Source organism: Dendrobates tinctorius, unplaced genomic scaffold (assembly GCF_039654945.1).
Source record: "Dendrobates tinctorius isolate UK_male_01 unplaced genomic scaffold, ASM3965494v1 ptg000204l, whole genome shotgun sequence".
NCBI classification, from domain to species: domain Eukaryota; kingdom Metazoa; phylum Chordata; class Amphibia; order Anura; family Dendrobatidae; genus Dendrobates; species Dendrobates tinctorius.
The window spans coordinates 941,604-959,011 of record NW_027361871.1 but is presented as its reverse complement, the minus strand read 5'-3'; the positions used below and the strand labels follow the sequence as shown (position 1 = coordinate 959,011).

General features: G+C 41.9%; 1 protein-coding gene across 6 annotated transcripts in view; it reads right to left on the bottom strand.

Moving 5' to 3' along the window:
* Window positions 1–17,408, bottom strand: part of LOC141057367 (PMS1 protein homolog 1-like) — a 330,907-nt gene that overhangs the window by 96,615 nt on the left and 216,884 nt on the right. For 5 of the 6 annotated variants that reach the window (XM_073553954.1, XM_073553956.1, XM_073553955.1 and 2 more), the window contains 2 exons: window positions 12,379–12,501; window positions 2,637–2,774 (listed from right to left, as the gene is read on the bottom strand). In XM_073553954.1, coding sequence (XP_073410055.1) covers window positions 2,637–2,774; window positions 12,379–12,501 — 261 coding nt within the window. Of the gene's footprint in view, window positions 1–2,636; window positions 2,775–12,378; window positions 12,502–17,408 lie in introns of those variants that run through there. The other variant, XR_012222033.1, reaches the window with a different exon arrangement.

Here is a 17,408-nt window from a genome sequence, read left to right as displayed (position 1 = left end):
AAAAAAAAAAAAGAAGTCAGAATTGTTTTTTGGTCACTGCTACATTGCAATAAAATGCAATAAGGGGTGATCAAAAGATCGTATTTACACCAAAGTGGTATCAATAAAAATGTCAGCTCAGCAAAAAATAAGCCCTCACACAAGCCCCAGATTTTTTTTTTGTAACAAATTTTGGAATTTTTTTGTCACCACTTAAATAAAAAAGAACCTAGATACGTTCGGTGTCTGTGAATGCGTAATGACTTGCAGAATCATAATGGCAGGTCAGCTTTAGCATTTAGTTACCATGGTTAAAAAAAAACTGTCGAATTGCACTTAATATTCACTTTCACCGTAATTGGAATTTTTTCCCCCATTTCCAGTACACGATGTTAAAACCAATGGATTCGTTCAAAAGTACAACTTCCCCCACAAAAAAACAAGACCTCACATGGTCATATTGACTGAAAAATAAAAAAAGTTATGGCTCTGGAAAGAAGGGGAGCAAATAACGAAAATTCAAAAACTGAAATACCCCGGGTCGTTAAGGTTAAGGAGTTAATAATACGTTAGGAGTGAATGTTTAAAACTGTTCAGATAATGTACCTGTTTCAATGCAAAAAAATGGATGAGAAAAAATCAGAATTAACTAGAACACAACTGGGAAGACACCTCGAAAAAAAATAATTTAGCTTCTCTTAGATATTACACTCTCACAGATGCAGGCATGGTATGTGAAATCTAATATTTCACTTGCAGTTTAGAATGAATCACTATGTTCCATTCTTCAAATCTGACATTGCCACATGGGTAACGCCATGCAAAGGACCTCCATGAGGAAACATCACATCGGTACTACTGCTGAGATTAGCTAAACCCTTCTAGTCTGCATTGTAGGTAGAATAACCCCTTTACCCCAAGGGTGGTTTGCACGTTAATGACCACATGTCTACTTTACATCAGCACAGTTTTGGAAACAAATTTTTTTTTTGTTAGGAAGTTACAAGGGTTAAAAGTTGACCAGCTTTCTCATTTTTACAACAAAATTCACAAAACCTTTTTTTAGGGACCACCTTACATTTGAAGTCACTTTGAGGAGTCTATATGGCAGAAAATACCCATAAGTGACACCATTCTGAAACCTGCACCCTTCAAGCTGATAAAAACCACTGAATCACTTATCAAAGTTCGGCGGCTGCTGGATATGCGCACGGAGGTGGCGCAAAAGGGGGGGGTAAAAAAAAAGGAAAACGGCAGGCACGAGCTCTGAAAAGTGAACTGTGTCATTTATGAAAGTTCGGATTGTGGTGTCACAGGCTTCTGTGGCACCACAAGGCCCAGCACAGGGGGAGATCTGGCAGTGTGACCAATCTGCAGGACTCCTCAGCTAGTGTGAGGACCTGCAGAGCATTCACACATAGGTCACAGAGTGGTCAAACTGCTGCTGTGATCTGTCATTGGTAGCATCGATGATCACATCGATCCCACCAATCAGAGCTGGCCCTGGTGATGCCGGTGTTGTTAGGCACCCAGCCTAGGATCGGAACTCACAGCTCCGATCCTAGGTAGGTCACCGGCAGGTCACCAGCAGGGCACAGCACGGTCACACCAAGGCTGTGCCCTGTGATTGTTTGGATCGACGATTACTTCGATTGCGCCAATCAGCAGCTGCTGGCCATGCTAGGCCTGTACTAGACACCAGCCTAGGATCGGTGCTATTACAGCACGATCTAGGTAGGTACCGGCAGGGCACAGCGCGGTAACACCTCTGCTGTGTCCTGTAATTGGCGCAATCGGTGTGATCGTCGATCGCGCAAATCTGAGCAGTTTTGGCCAATGCCTGGCATTGACAGGCACCGGCCGAGGATCGAGTACATCGGTACTTGATCCTAGCCTGGGACCTCACTGTTTCAGCCAATCTGATTGGTTGAAACAATGAGAAAGGCTGCGATTGGCTGTGAAGAATTGAACAGCCAATCACAGCGATCGGGAGGCCGGATGTGCGGGGACAGATTCCTACAGCTAAGATGGCGTCAGAATTTTAATGCGATCATCGCGACTTAAGTCGCAGTGTCGCATTAAAGGGCATGATGTACTGTCCCCGTCCATGGTCAGACAGGCTCAGGTCACATGGACGGGATAGTACGTCAGATGTCAGAGAGGGGTTAACAGCTGATTTTGTCACTGAACCATTGGTATGACCATTTTCCACAAAGTGTCTCAGGAGCGGTTTTTCAACTAAACAATGTCAGGCTGCATGTTGCTCTTCCTATGATGAGTATCCTTTGTGGCCTAAGCATGCTACAAAGGCATGCAGCTTCTTCTCACTTGTCTCTAATTTATCACATCTAGGATGCTATTGGAAGTCAATTTCAAGAGGAGCTGCCAGCATGGCAGAATATTCCTCAGACAACCATTGACAGCATGCCAAGTGCTGTAAGTATATGTATTTCTGCACTAGGCACTCATATTCAATACTGAATAAATCAAAATGTTTAGAAAATTTTGTTTACATTTGTTCGCCATTTGCATACAACTAAGATGTCTATCAATCTTGTGATCTCCATAATTCCACGATTTCTCCATTTTGGCATTTCAATGGTTATACTTGATGTATTATTTCCATAAAGCAAAATATTGTATGTACGGTACTTTACCTTATTATGTAGTAACACTTGAGTTTTATCTGGTGTTAAGTTTACATCCACAGATGAGGGTGGAACAAGTATATCCATGAAGAATATTGGATAGAAACGAGAAGAATCCTTGTTTCGATTAAAATGCATGCGAACCATCTATAGTTTACAAATATAAAAACAAATTATGTCAGACAGTAATTAAAGAAAACACATGATATTTTATGAATATTCAGCTCAATGCAGAAATCAAGCAAACTACACAAACTTCATCAAGACAAAGTAGAAAATAATAAAGGATTAAACGGATACACAAAGGAAGAAGGCAATGAAACAAAAGTTTAGTACTAATCAAGTAATTTATTTAGTCAAAATATCAATCTGTGATACAAATGTAACAGAAGCCGACTTTTAGGCTATCTGCTTATAACAAACTTCTTAAAACATCACTCCAATCTTTGTTTTTATTTTATCCCTGGAATGGTCTCACTAATCTAAGCCTCCTGACCCTAGTATTATATTTTTCAGCAGCCATCTTCAGCTGTTCCTGATGCTGCTCCGGTCCCGCACTTCTGACTGACTAGAAGTCAGAGGTAATGGTAACAAGCTTTCTCTGTAAGTCTATGATGGCATCGTTCTGGCTCTCATACACTTAGATTGAGCTGTAGCTTCCAGGTCACCCAGCAAACAGGGGAGTGATCCCTCAGGGCACAAACTGCTGGAGACCAACTGGAGCGGTGCCAATAAACCATGAAGATGGCGGCTGCTAAGTAAAAGACTAGGGTCAGGGAACATATATTAGTAGCACGACTTCAGCTCTGCAATAAAAAACAAAATGCTGGAGTGGTGCTTTAAGAAATTTGAACCCAAAAGGCTACATGCACAATTTTCATGTTGGGCTTTTAAAAAGTACTGCACACTGTATGATCATAATACTGGTAGCACGTTTGATATACATTAAATGTGCAAAAGTATTGGTACAGTTACAAATTACACCTATATTATATTATAATACTATAGTATTTTTTATATCATATATTCTAAATCCATACACATTACTATGGAGTTGTTTCGCCATTTGTAGGTACACCAGCCTCCACACAACTTGGAAGGCTTTTGGAGTGTGTCTGTGGAAATTTTTAATCAGTCGCCCCAAATGCACTTGTGAGGAGAGACACTGTTGTTGGATGAGAAGGCCTGACTCACAATTTCCACACATCGAAAACACAAAGGTGTTTGATTGTCTTGAGGTCAGGGGAGTCAAGTTAACTTCTTCAGCACCAAATTCATCCAGCTATGACATTAAGGTCTTGCTTTGTCCAACTACTTTAAATTTCTATTGAAAATCAACATTTTGACAGTAAATTGTATATAACAAGGTTAAAATGAAGCAATCATCAGAAAATTACTTATAGTTGAAATCAAGTTTTTGTGTTCCAGGTTTTTTTTTTTTTTTATTAGTTTGGCTTTTTTTTCCTATCACAATTTATCTTTTAAAAAAAATAATATTCTTGCAATCTTCTATCTGACCACTGAAACTATTTTAGACTAATACTTATTGCACTAACAGGAAGAGTTTTCATCCAAACTCCTTATCAGGAAGAATTATAATCACAGGTAACACCTCAATACACAGCTGAAAACACAGGAACCACAAATCAAAATAGGTGATGTCATAATTGACCCTTCTTCCCCTGCCTTCTCAATGACATTTGCACATGCTCATTCTATGCTTTTACAGGGATATGTCCAGCTTAGTATACTTTAGTATAATGTACTGCACCTGCAAAATGGCTCCCAGCCAATAACTTGGAGGCATCTTGTATAAAAGACTCCAGATTTCTCCAGGTAGGAAGGGAAAGGCTGGGGCCCCCCGATCCTGACCATCTGCGTGGAACGGTCGGATATTCCTCTCGTCGTTCCTATCCGCAGTGGGACAGGAAAAACACTGAGGGATGGCAAGGGGAGGATCCTTTTAATCTCTCGTGGCTTCCTGTCCCACTACGGATGAGAAAGACGTCATCCAGTGTGCTGTCAGGTGGTGACCTGTAAAGTATATTAAATATGCAGTGTGTCCGTAAAGTCATGGTGCACTTTTGACCAGTCAAGTGTAGAAGTATACCACGATCCCTATATTTGACACCCTTAGACTTTTACTTTTGGGGTTATGTGAAGCAACATGTGTACACTGAACGCATCAACAACATTAATCACTTAAAACAGAGAATCACAGACGTTATTCACTCTGTTACACCAGATGTCCTTACCCGTGTGTGGCAAGAACTTCACTATCGTTTGGATGTGTGTAGGGCAACAAATGGAGCCCACATCGAACTGCATTGAATAGGTATGAAACTGGGAGAGTTTTTCTTTTATGTGGAGCAGATTTCACATTTCTAACGCTTTTTGTTGCCTTTCCAGTGATTGGTCAAAAGTGCACCATGACTTTACAGACACAGTGTATATGTATATGATACACACACACATACACACTGCTCAAGAAATAAAGGGAACGCTAAAATACTACATCCTAGATATCATTGAATGAAATATTCCAGTTGCAAATCTTTATTCACTACATAGTGGAATGCGTTGAGAACAATAAAACATATAAATGATCAATGTAAATAAAAATTAGTATCCCATGGAGGTCTGGATTTGGAATGATACTCAAAATCAAAGTGGAAAATCAGATGATGCTCGGTAATGTGTGTGGCCTCCACATGCCTGTATGACCTCCCTAAAACACATGTGCATGGTCCTGATGAAGCTGTGTATGTTATCCTGAGAAATCTCCTCCCAGACCTAGATTAAAGCATCAGTCAACTCCTGGACAGTCTGTGGTGCAACGTGGATGGAACGAGGCTTGATGTCCCAGGTGTGCTCAATTGGATTCAGGTCTGGGAAACAGGCAGGCCAGTCCATAGCATCAATGCCTTCACTTCATCATGCAGGAAAAGCTGACACACTTCAGCCCCATGAGGCCTAGCATTTTCATGCATCATAAGGAACCCAGGGACCAATGCACCTGCATATGGTCTCACAATAGGTCTGAACATCTCATCCCGGTATTTAATGGCAGTGAGAGTACCTCTGGCTAGAATATGTAGGGCTGTGCGGACGTCCAAAGACATTCCTCTCCACATCATTACTGGCCCACTGCCAAACCGGTTATGCTGCAAAATTTTGCAGGCAGAACGCGATCCACAGCGTCACGTCTGTCACATGTGCGCAGTGTGAACCTGCTCTCATCCAAGAAGAGCACAGGGTGCCAATGTCAAATCTGCCAATCTTGGTGCTCTCTGGCAAATGTCAATTGCCCTGCACAGTGTTGGGCTGTAAGCACAGCACCCACTTGTGGATGTTAAGCCCTCAAATCATTGTCATGAAGTCTGCTTCTAACAGTTTGAGCAGACACATGGATGTTAGGGCCTGCTTGAGGTCATTTTGCAGGGCTCTGGCACTGTTCCTTCTGTTCCTCCTTGCACAAAGGAGGCTATAGTGGTCCTGCTGTTGGGTTGCTGCCCTGCTATGGCCCCCTCCATGTCTCCAGGTGTAATGACCTGTCTCCTGGTATCTGCTCCATGCTATGGACACTGTGCTTACAGACAAACATAGTAACATAGTCTTGAAGGCTGAAGGAAAACCTTATGTCCATCTAGTTCAGCCTATTTTTTAGTGCAGCTCTTCTGCATTGTTGATCCTGGGGAAGTCAAAAAACCCACAGAGTAGAAGCCAATTTTCTCCACAGGGAAAAAAATTCCTTCCCCTAAGCGGGGTCAACCAGCTACCTATAATATTATGTTAATCGTAACCTTCTATACTGTTACTCACAAGAAAAGCAGCCATTCCTTTCTTAAATTCATTCAGTGAGTTGGCCATCACCACTTCCTCAGGAAGAGAATTCCAGAGCCTCACTGCTCTTACCGTGAAGAACCCTCTTCTATGCTGTAATTGTAGCATCTGTTTCTCCTTCCCATGTGCATAACCTTACACTTATCTGTGTTAAACCTCATTTGCCATTTTTCAGCCCAATTCTCCAATTTACTCAAATCTGTCTGTAGTTACAAACTGTCCTCCTTTGTGTTAACTACCTAAGGCTGGTTTCACATTAGCGCTTTTGTGCGCAGCGCATCGTGCGCACCCGTGCGCATGCGCACTGCGCACCTATACTTAACATGACGTGCGCATGGTCTTGCGCATACTTGCGTTTTCGTGCGCATGCGTTTTTTTGTCTTTTGCGCCAGGCGCGCCAGACGCAACATGTTGCATTTTTGGTTCCGCCCTGTCTCGTCAAAAAAACGCATGCGCACGCTTGCGCACGGAATGCGCAAAAACACCACATTGGAGCCTATGGGAACGCATGCGTGCGCATGGTCTTGCGCACGCTTGCGTTTTTTGCGCATGCATTTTTGAGTTAAACAAGTCTAGAATGTTCTCTAGACATTGGAAAAAACGTCACACTTAAAAACGCATGCGCATAAAAAACGCCAACGCATGCAAAAAACGCATGTAAAACGCAAACAACGCTGCGGTTTTTTTTACACATCAGCGTGCGCATGACGTTAAAAAAACGCGCGTTTGTTTTGCGTTTTTCTTTGCGTTTTTTATGCGCCCGATGCGCTGCGCAAAAAAACGCTAATGTGAAACTAGCCTTACATAGTTTTGTATCATCTGCAAATACTGATATTTTACTGTGTAAGCCATCCACTAGATCATTAATATATTAAATAGTAGGGGGCCCAATACAGAACCCTGTGGTACCCCACTAGTAACCCTGGCCCAATCTGAGTATGCACCATTAATAACCACTCTTTGTTTTCTATCACTAAGCCAGCTACCTACCCATCTACACACATTTTCCCCTAGCCCAAGCTTTCTCATCTTACTTACCAATCTTTTATGTGGGACAGTGTCAAATGCTTTAGAGAAGTCGAGATAAATGACATCCAATGATTTTCCTTTGTCCGTTTGAGAGCTATCCTTCTTGCCACAGCTCACATTGATGTGCCACCCTGGATGAGCTGCGCAACCTGAGCAACTTCTGTGGGTTGTAGACACCGCATCATGCTACTGTACATTACCTCTAGGGGTGACTGTTACGGTTGCTGTAGCGGGAAGGTACGGAGGTGCAACCCGGAAGTGGACCCTCTGGGTCACGGCTCCAGAGCCCCCGAGGGCGAATGCCCAGGTGAGGACCACCCCCTATACAGGGAGTGTTAGGGGCAGACCCCCAGGGGATGGAACCGTGACAGCCGGAACCAAAGGGGCGGCTAGGGATAGGCAGGAGTGGAGGCACAGGCGTATCCGTACAGTGAGCACAGAGAGCGTAGGGATCAGGCAGAGCGCAGGACCGGAGCGTAGCGGGTGCGGGTGGCTGGAGGCTGCAAAAGAAGACACAAAAAGCGGAAGGATGTGAGGAGCATGACCGAGTAGGAGCAACTGAGGAACACAGTACAGCAGGAGAGCAGAGGAAGGACTGACGGAGGCAGAGAAGGTAGAGGGAAGAGTAAGGGTGCGAGGAGCAGGAGCACAGCGAAAACAGAGGCAGGTTAATAGGGCCTGGAACATGGAGAGTGCTGCAAAGACAGCAAAACCGTGTTAGAACAGGCGTCTTACCTGTCCAGGCGCCGGCCATAAGTAGCGCTGGGCGCCGCCATGTTGGAGGCGGGGCCAGCGCGTCATGTTACCCAGGGGGCTGCGCGCCTGGAAGGAGGCAGTGCGCAGGCTCCTGCCACCGGGGGAGCCGGAGGCCGGGTGCGGGGATGCGCCGGAGAGCAGGAGCGCGCAGGGAAGTGCGCGTCGCCGGGTAAGTGAAGCCCGGGGGCGTAACAGTGAGAGCAATGACAAAATGCAAAACTGACCAAAACAACAGCAAAAAAGGATTAGAACAGAAAAATGGTCTGTGGTCAGCCAATGCAGAACCACTCCTTTATTGGGGTTGACTTGCTAATTGCCTTTAATTTCTACCTGTTGTCTGTTCCATCTGCACAACAGCAGGAGAAATTTATTTGCAATCGTTGTTGCTTCATAACTGGACAGTTTGATTTCACAGAAGTGTGATTGACTTGGAGTTACACAGTTTTGCTTAAGTGTTCCCTTTATTTTTTGAGCGGTGTATATCTATGAATATATTTATATATAGTACTGTAGTAAAAGCCAAAAGTAATGCACTACTTATATGAAACATTAGCAAATCTTTTCCCTTTTTACATTCTTTGTTTTTTTCTTTTTTCTTGGCCAGATCCCATGAATCCAGCAGATTATATGTGAAAAGGAGGACAGTTTGCAACTACAGACAGATTTGAGTAAATTGGAAAATTGGGCTGAAAAATGGCAAATGAGGTTGAACACAGATAAGTGTAAGGTTATGCACATGGGAAGGAGAAACAGATGCTACAATTACTTACTAAATGGGAAACTGCTGGGGAAATCAGACATGGAAAAAGACTTGAAAAAGACTTAGGCATCTTAGTCAATAAGAAGCTAAATTGGAGTGTCCAGTGTCAGGCAGCTGCCACCAAAGCAAATAGGGTCATGGGATGCATTAGAAGAGGTCTGGCGACACGAGATGAAAACAATTCTCCCTCTGTACAAATCACTCGTCAGACTACACTTGGAGTATTGTGTGCAATTTTGGACGCCGGTGCTCAAGAAAGACATTACTGAACTTGAAAGGGTTCAAAGGCGGGCTACTAAAATGATAAATGGAGTTGGTTCACTACAATACCCAGAAAGGTTATCAAAATTAGGTCTATTTACTCTAGAAAAGAGAAGACTTAGGGGAGACTTAATATATATGTACAAGTATATCAGAGGGCAATACAGAGATCTCTCCAATGAACTGTTTGTACCAAGGACTGTGACAAGAACAAGGGGGCATTCTCTTCGTTTGGAGGAAAGACAATTTCTGCACCAGCATAGAAGAGGGTTCTTCACGGTAAGAGCAGTGAGGCTCTGGAATTCTCTTCCTGAGGAAGTGGTGATGGCCAACTCACTGAATGAATTTAAGAAAGGAATGGATGCTTTTCTTGTGAGTAACAGTATAGAAGGTTACGAATAACAGAATATTATAGGTAGATGGTTGACCCAGCTTAGGGAAAGGAATTTTTTCCTTATGGAGAAAATTGGCTTCTACTCTGTGGGTTTTTTGCCTTCCCCAAGATCAACAATGCAGAACAGCTGCACTAAAAATAGGCTGAACAAGATGGACATAAGATCTTCCTTCAGCCTTCAAAACTATGTTACTATGTTAAGTTAAAACATGGTTTAGGCTTTCCCTACACTTCACGTTCGGGATATACAGTGGGCAAAAAAAGTATTTAGCCAGCCACCAATTGTGCAAGTTCTCCCGTTTAAAAAGATGAGAGAGGCCTGTAACTGACATCATAAGTAGACCACAACTATGAGAGTCAAAATGAGGATACAAATCCAGAAAATCACCTTGTCTGATTTGGCAACATTTATTTTTCAAATTATGGTGGAAAATAAGTATTTGGCCATAAACAAAAGTTCATCTCAATAGTTTGTTATACAGCCTTTGTTGGCAATGACAGAGGTCAAAAGTTTTCTGTAAGTCTTCATAAGGTTGGCACACACTGTTGGTGGGATGTTGGCCCATTCCTCCATACAGATCTCCTCTAGAGCAGTGATGTTTTGGGCCTGTCCCTGGACAACACAGATTTTCAAATCCCGCCAACGGTTTTCTATGGGGTTGAAATCTGGAGACTCACTAGGCCACTCCAGGACCTTCATATGCTTTTTATGAAGCCACTCCTTCGTTGCCGTGGCAGTGTGCTTGGGATCATTATCATGCTGAAAGACCAATTCACGTTTCATCTTCATTGCCCTTGCTGATGGAAGGAGGTTTGCACTCAAAATCTCACTATACATGGCCCCATTCATTCTTTCATGTACACGGATCAGTCTTCCTGGTCCCTTTGCAGAGAAGCAGCTGTTCCAAAGCATGATGTTGCCACCCCCATGTTTCACAGTAGGTATGGTGTTCTTTGGATGCAACTCAGCATTCTGTCTCCTCCAAACACAGAGTTTTGTTTCTACCAAATAGTTCTACTTTTGTTTCATCAGACCATATGACATTCTCCCAATACTATTCTGCATATTCAAAATGCTCTCTAGCAAACTTCAGACGGGCATGGACATGTATTCGCTTAAGCAGAGGGACACATCTAGCACCACAGGATGAGTCCCTGGTGGCGTAGTGTGTTACTGATGGTAGCATTTGTTACAGTGGTCCCAGCTCTATGAGGGTCATTCACTAAATCCCCCGTGTGGTTCTGGGATTTTTGCTCACAGTTCTTGTGATCATTTTGACCACGGGGTGAGATCTCGTGTGGAGCCCCAGATCGAGGGAGATTATTAGTGGTCTTGTATGTGTTCAATTTTCTTATTATTGCTCCCACAGTTGATTTCATTACACCAATCTGCTTGGCTATTGCAGATTCAATCTTTCCAGCCTGGTGTAAGGCTACAATTTTGCTTCTGGTGTCCTTCGACAGCTCTTTGGTCGTCACCATAGTGGAGTTTGGAGTGTGACTGTTTGAAGTTGTGGACAGGTGTCTTTTATACTGATAACAAGTTCAAACACATGCCATTAAGTGGAGGACAGAAGAGCCTCTTAAAGAAGAAGTTACAGGTTTGTGAGAGCCAGAAATCTTGCATGTTTTAGGTGACCAAATACTTATTTTCCACCATAATTTGAAAAATATATCTTGCCAAATCAGACAAGTTGATTTTCTGGATTTGTTTTCTCATTTTGACTCTCATAGTTGTGGTCTACCTATGATGTAAATTACCGGCATCTCTCATCTTTTTAAGTGGGAGAACTTGCACAATTGGTGGCTGACTAAATACTCTTTCCCCCACTGAATTTTATAAAGAAATGATTGACAACCACACTTTTCATCAAGTTGTTGAAAATATGATATACTATCTCAAGAATAGAACAAATCTAAATACAAAAAAATGTTTAGTTTGTCAGTTTGGCATGATGGTGATTTATTTTCACGATTAATGATGTATGCATATTTTTTCCTTCTTGTTGTTATGTATATAGATATTCATGACAAAGGCAATTTTGCAGAAACACTGAATTTAAATTTTCTGTTGTTCCTTAAATAGTCGGGTGTGAATAAAACCACACTTTTTTCCAACCCATCTTGAATTGACTTACTTATGTGCCGAAGATTGACTTTCTACTATATACACACACCACACGTCATGGCAGAAAATGTTGGCACCCTTGAAATTGCCACAGAAATGAAGCATTTTTCCAGAAATGTATTGCAATTATGCATTGTGCTATACAACTTCTCCCCTTTTCATCTGGCTTCAGGTGTGATTTTCATATTGCCAACACCTGTTACTTGCCACAGGTGAGGTTGAACGAGAATCATATTGCTTGAAACAAAGTTGTTTACCCACAATTTGGAAAGCTGACAATTTTGTCAGGACCATTTTTGGAGTTTTGTGTGAAATTATTTCCAATTTGCCTTTTTTTCAGTTATTTTTTTGTGTTTCAATACATACAAAGAAAATCAACATGTGAATAACAAAACATGAGAATCGCAATAATTGTCTTGGGAGAAATACATCATTATCAAGAACAAAATTCGGCCATGAGCGCATATGTACAAATTCGATTTTTTTTTTATTGTAATGAAATTAATATATTACACAACAGTTAATGGTGATTAGCAAATATATTTCTTAATGAGTAATTAGTTGAAGATTTTGATGTTACCTTTAATATGTCTTTAGCATGAACAGGGCGATGGTTTATATAAATAAAGCTCCTATCTGGGCCATAAACACTAGTTAGTGTGTTGTCTGCATCTGGTCTTGGAAAATATCCATTGATAGCAATCTGTTATTACAATAAGAATAAAAGACATGGTGTTTAAAAGAATCATTCATATTTATGGGGTGCAAAGGCAATTTTTGAAACCATGCTTCTGTAACTGACCAAAATCTGAAATCAGCAGTCTTGGAAAGAACCATGCTGAGACTTGTGAATACTTTATAATTACAGCTGAAATGACTTACTGACTGCACTTTAACATGCAAATCATTAAGATCTGCTGGCAGCTCCTTTTGCAATTGCCGACCAGTCAAATCACATGTGGTCAATGGGAGATAAGTCTGGAGAAGCTATAGGCCATGATAATGTTTAGGCCATGCAGTCTGGTCATATTAGCACGAGCAATACATTGCCTCGCTTTATCGTGTTGAAGAATGGGACACTTTGGAGAAATCACTGTACAAGTGGTTCCACGACCAAATCAACATAGCGTTGAGCAGGTAGAGTACCTGGAATGAAGACTAAAGGGCTTTGGCTACTAGACATTATGCCAGACCACACAATAATCCTGAAAGCAGGACATGAGTGACATGTCCTCGTGAAGATCTCTTCAAGGTGTTCCCCACATGATCTGGTCAGATTCAAAGAATGGTGCTTAGTGGTACATTCTGTACTGCAACTGAAATTGGACGCCACATACCAAGTCTAATACGTCAAACAGTGATGACACAAACCATCAGGAGGTGTTTGCATGACACTGGGAAATGAGCCAGACGTCCAGCTACAGGTGTTCTAATAACCTCATGTTATCGCTCTCAAGCATTATCATAATGCAAAGTAATACAGCTATCTAGGCGGGAATAGAGGTCTATGTTCTTTGGCAATGAGTCCCACTTTTGTCTAAGAAGAAATAGTAACTGGAGATTAGTCTGCAGCCCAGGAGGGCAACACCATAAAGAGACCTTCACGATAGAATACGAAGGTGTCTCAGGAGCTGTTTTCGACATAATGCCAGACTATGTTACTTGTGCTACTGTGAGCAGCCTGCATGGCCTAAATGTGCCAACATGGCTTGCATTGACTCCAGACTTGTCTTCCATCGATTATATCTTGCACATCATTGGATGGCAATTGTAAAAGAAGATATTACCAGCGGATCTTGATTATTTGTGAGAATAGTGCATACAGCGTGGCAGAACATTTCTAAGATAACCATTTTGAACCCTAGTAATAGTATCATGCCAGTGTATGCAAGGCCGTGTATTCCTTTGCATGGTGCTCATACTTCATACTGAATATAATGAGACATTTTGAAAAACTTGTTTCAGTTTTTCCCATCAATTAAACATCATTAAATGGGTTGTCTACTACTAGGACAACCCCTGTTGGATCTAAATGTTTGGCCTCGATAAAATAAAAAAAAGCTTATACTCACCTGCTGTGCTAAAGCCATTCCTGCGATGTTGGCACTTGCTCTCTCTGGGGCTCCCGTGCGGTTGTTGTGACACATGAGCCCGGCGCTCAATCAGCACTGGCGTCACAGTCCCCACCTTCTGTTGAATTGGACATGAAGAGGAAGTCAGAGCTGCAGCCGATCTCTGACTTACTCTTCATGTTCAATTCGACAGAAGGCGGAGACAGTGACGCCGCAGCTGATTGGATGCTGAGCTAACGTGTCACAACAGCACGGCAGCTTCAGGGAGAGCAAGTGTCAACACTGCGGGAACGGCGCCAGCACTGGAGGCGAGTATAAGCTTTTTTAATTTCATCGGGGCCAAGCTGGAGCTATGACATGTAGTTGTCCAAGTGGTGGACTACTTTCTATTGATTCAGTGATTATCATAACTCAACAACTTTTCCTTCTTACTGACAATGTCAATGCTGAGGAGTGTATGAAAAAAATTAAATTTTTCTTCTTATGACCATCATTCTTAAGATACGACCAACAAAATAGCAAGAGAACAGTGTCAGTTTTGTAAAAAAGGAAAACACTAGTTTCTCCACAAAAAAAACGTATTCCAAAGTGTAAAAAGGCAAAATTTTAAACCGATTTTCTATTGTCTATGAATAAATCTTAAGTAATGTATAAATGAAGAGTAATATAATTTTGAACATGCGTTGTGTGGAAGCATGAATTAGACACTGACAGCTTTACTGCAGGCATGTAGGTTTCACTCTTTAACCCCTTCACCCCCAAGGGTGGTTTGCACGTTCATGACCGGGCCAATTTTTACAATTCTGACCACTGTACCTTTATGAGGTCATAACTCTCGAACGCTTCCATGGATCCCGGTGATTCTGACATTGTTTTCTCGTGACATATTGTACTTCATGTTAGTGGTAAAATTTCATTCAAATAACTTGCGTTTATTTGTGAGAAAAACGGAAATTTGGCGAAAATTTTGAAAATTTCGCAATTTTCCAACTTTGAATTTTTATGCCCTTAAATCACAGAGATACGGCACACAAAAAACTTGATAACTAACATTTCCCACATGTTTACTATACATCAGCACAATTTTGGAACCAAAATTTTTTTTTGTTAGGAAGTTATAAGGGTTAAAAGTTGACCAGCGATTTCTCATTTTTACAACACCATTTTATTTTTAGGACCACATCACATTTGAAGCCACTTTGAGGGGTCTCTATGATAGAAAATACCCAAAAGTGACACCATTCTAAAAACTGCACCCCTTAAGGTGCTCAAAACCACATTCAAGAAGTTTATTAACCCTTTAGGTGCGTCACAGGAATTTTTTTGAATATTTAAAAAAAAATGAACATCTAACTTTTTTTCATAAAAAAAATACTTCAGGTTCAATTTTTTTTATTTTACCAAGGGTAACAGGAGAAATTGAACTGCAAAAGTTATTGTGCAATTTGTCCTGAGTACGCAGATACCTGATATGTGGGGGGGAACGACTGTTTCGGCGCATCACAGAGCTCAGAATGGAAGGAGCGCCGTTTGACTTTTTCAATGCAAAATTGGCTGGAATTCAGATTGGACGCCATGTCACGTTTGGAGAGTCCCTGATGTACCTAAACAGTGGAAACCCCCTACAAGTGACCCCATTTTGGAAACTAGACCCCCCAAGGAACTTATCTAGATATGTGGTGAGAACTTTGAACCCACAAGGGCTTTACAGAAGTTTATAACGTACAACGGTACAATTAAAAAATCATATTTTTTACACAAAAATGATCTTTTCACCCCAATTTTTATTTTCCCAAGGGTAACAGGACCCTAAAAGTTATAGTGCAATTTGTCCTGAGTAAGCTGATACCCCACATGTGGGGGTAAACCACTATTTGGGCGCATGGCAGAGCTCAGAAGGGAAGCAGCGCCATTTGACGTTTTTGGCTGGAATTGAGATCGGACACCATGTCGCGTTTGGAAAACCCCTGATGTACCAAAACAGTGGAAACCCCCCACAAATGACACCATTTTGGAAAATAGACCCCCTAAGGAACTTATCTAGATGTGTGGTGAGAACTTTGAACCCCCATGGGCTTCACAGAAGTTTATAACATAAAGCCATACAATTAAAAAATCATATTTTTTCAACAAAAATGATCTTTTCACCCTCAATTCTTATTTTTCCAAGGGTAACAGGACGCTAAAAGTTATTGTGCAATTTGTCCTGAGTACGCTGATACCCCACATGTGGGGGTAAACCACTATTTGGGCGCATGGCAGAGCTCGGAAGGGAAGCAGCGCCATTTGACGTTTTTGGCTGGAATTGAGATCGGACACCATGTCGCGTTTGGAAAACCCCTGATGTACCAAAACAGTGGAAACCCCCACAAATGACACCATTTTGGAAACTAGACCCCCTAAGGAACTTATCTAGATGTGTGGTGAGCACTTTGACCCCCCCAGTGCTTCACAGAAGTTTACAACGCCCGGGCGTGAAAATAAAAAATTCGTATTTTTTCCACAAACATGATCTTTTAGTCACCATTTTTTTATTTTCCCAAGGGTACCAGGAGAAATTGGACCCCAAAAGTTGTTGGCCAATTTGTCCTGAGTATGCTGATACCCCATATGTGGGAGAAAACTACTGTATGGGCACACGTCGGGGCTCGGAAGGGAAGTAGTGACGTTTTAGAATGCAGACTTTGATGGAATGGTCTGCGGGTGTCATGTTGCCTTTGGAGAGCCCCTGATGTACCTAAACTATTGAAACTCCCCACAAGTGACCCCATTTTGGACACTAGACCCCCCACGGAACTTATCTAGATGTGTGGTGAGCACTTTGAACCCCCAAGTGCTTCACAGAAGTTTATAACACTCGGAAGTAGAAAATAAAAAAATCATTTTTTTCCACAAAAATGATATTTTTGCCCCCAATTTTTTATTTTCCTAAGGGTAACAGGAGAAATTGGACCCCAAAAATTGTTTTGCAATTTGTCCTGAGTAGGCTGATACCCTACATGTGGGGGTAAAACACTGTTTGGGCGCATAGCAGAGCTTGGAAGGGAAGGAGCACCATTTGACTTTTTCAACTCAGAATTGGCTGGAATTGAGATCAGACGCCATGTTGCATTTGGAGAGCCCCTGATGTGCCCAAACAGTGGAAACCCCCAATTCTAACTCCAACCCGAACCCCAACACGCCCCTAACCCTAGCCCTAACCCTAGCCCTAACCCTAGCCCTAACCTAACCCTACCCCAACACACCCCTAGCCCTAACCCTAGCCCTAACGGAAAAATGGAAATAAATACATTTTTTTTATTTTATTATTTTTCCCTAACTAAGGGGGTGATAACGGGGGGTTTGATTTACTATTTATGGCGGTTTTTATGTTTGCCGGCTGTCGCACGCTAAAAGACGCTTTTTATTGTAAAAATAGTTTTTGCATCACCACATATTGAGAGCTATAATTTTTCCGTATTTTGACCCACCGAGTCATGTGAGGTCTTATTTTTTGCGGGACGAGTTGACGTTTTTATTGGTACCATTTTCGGGCACG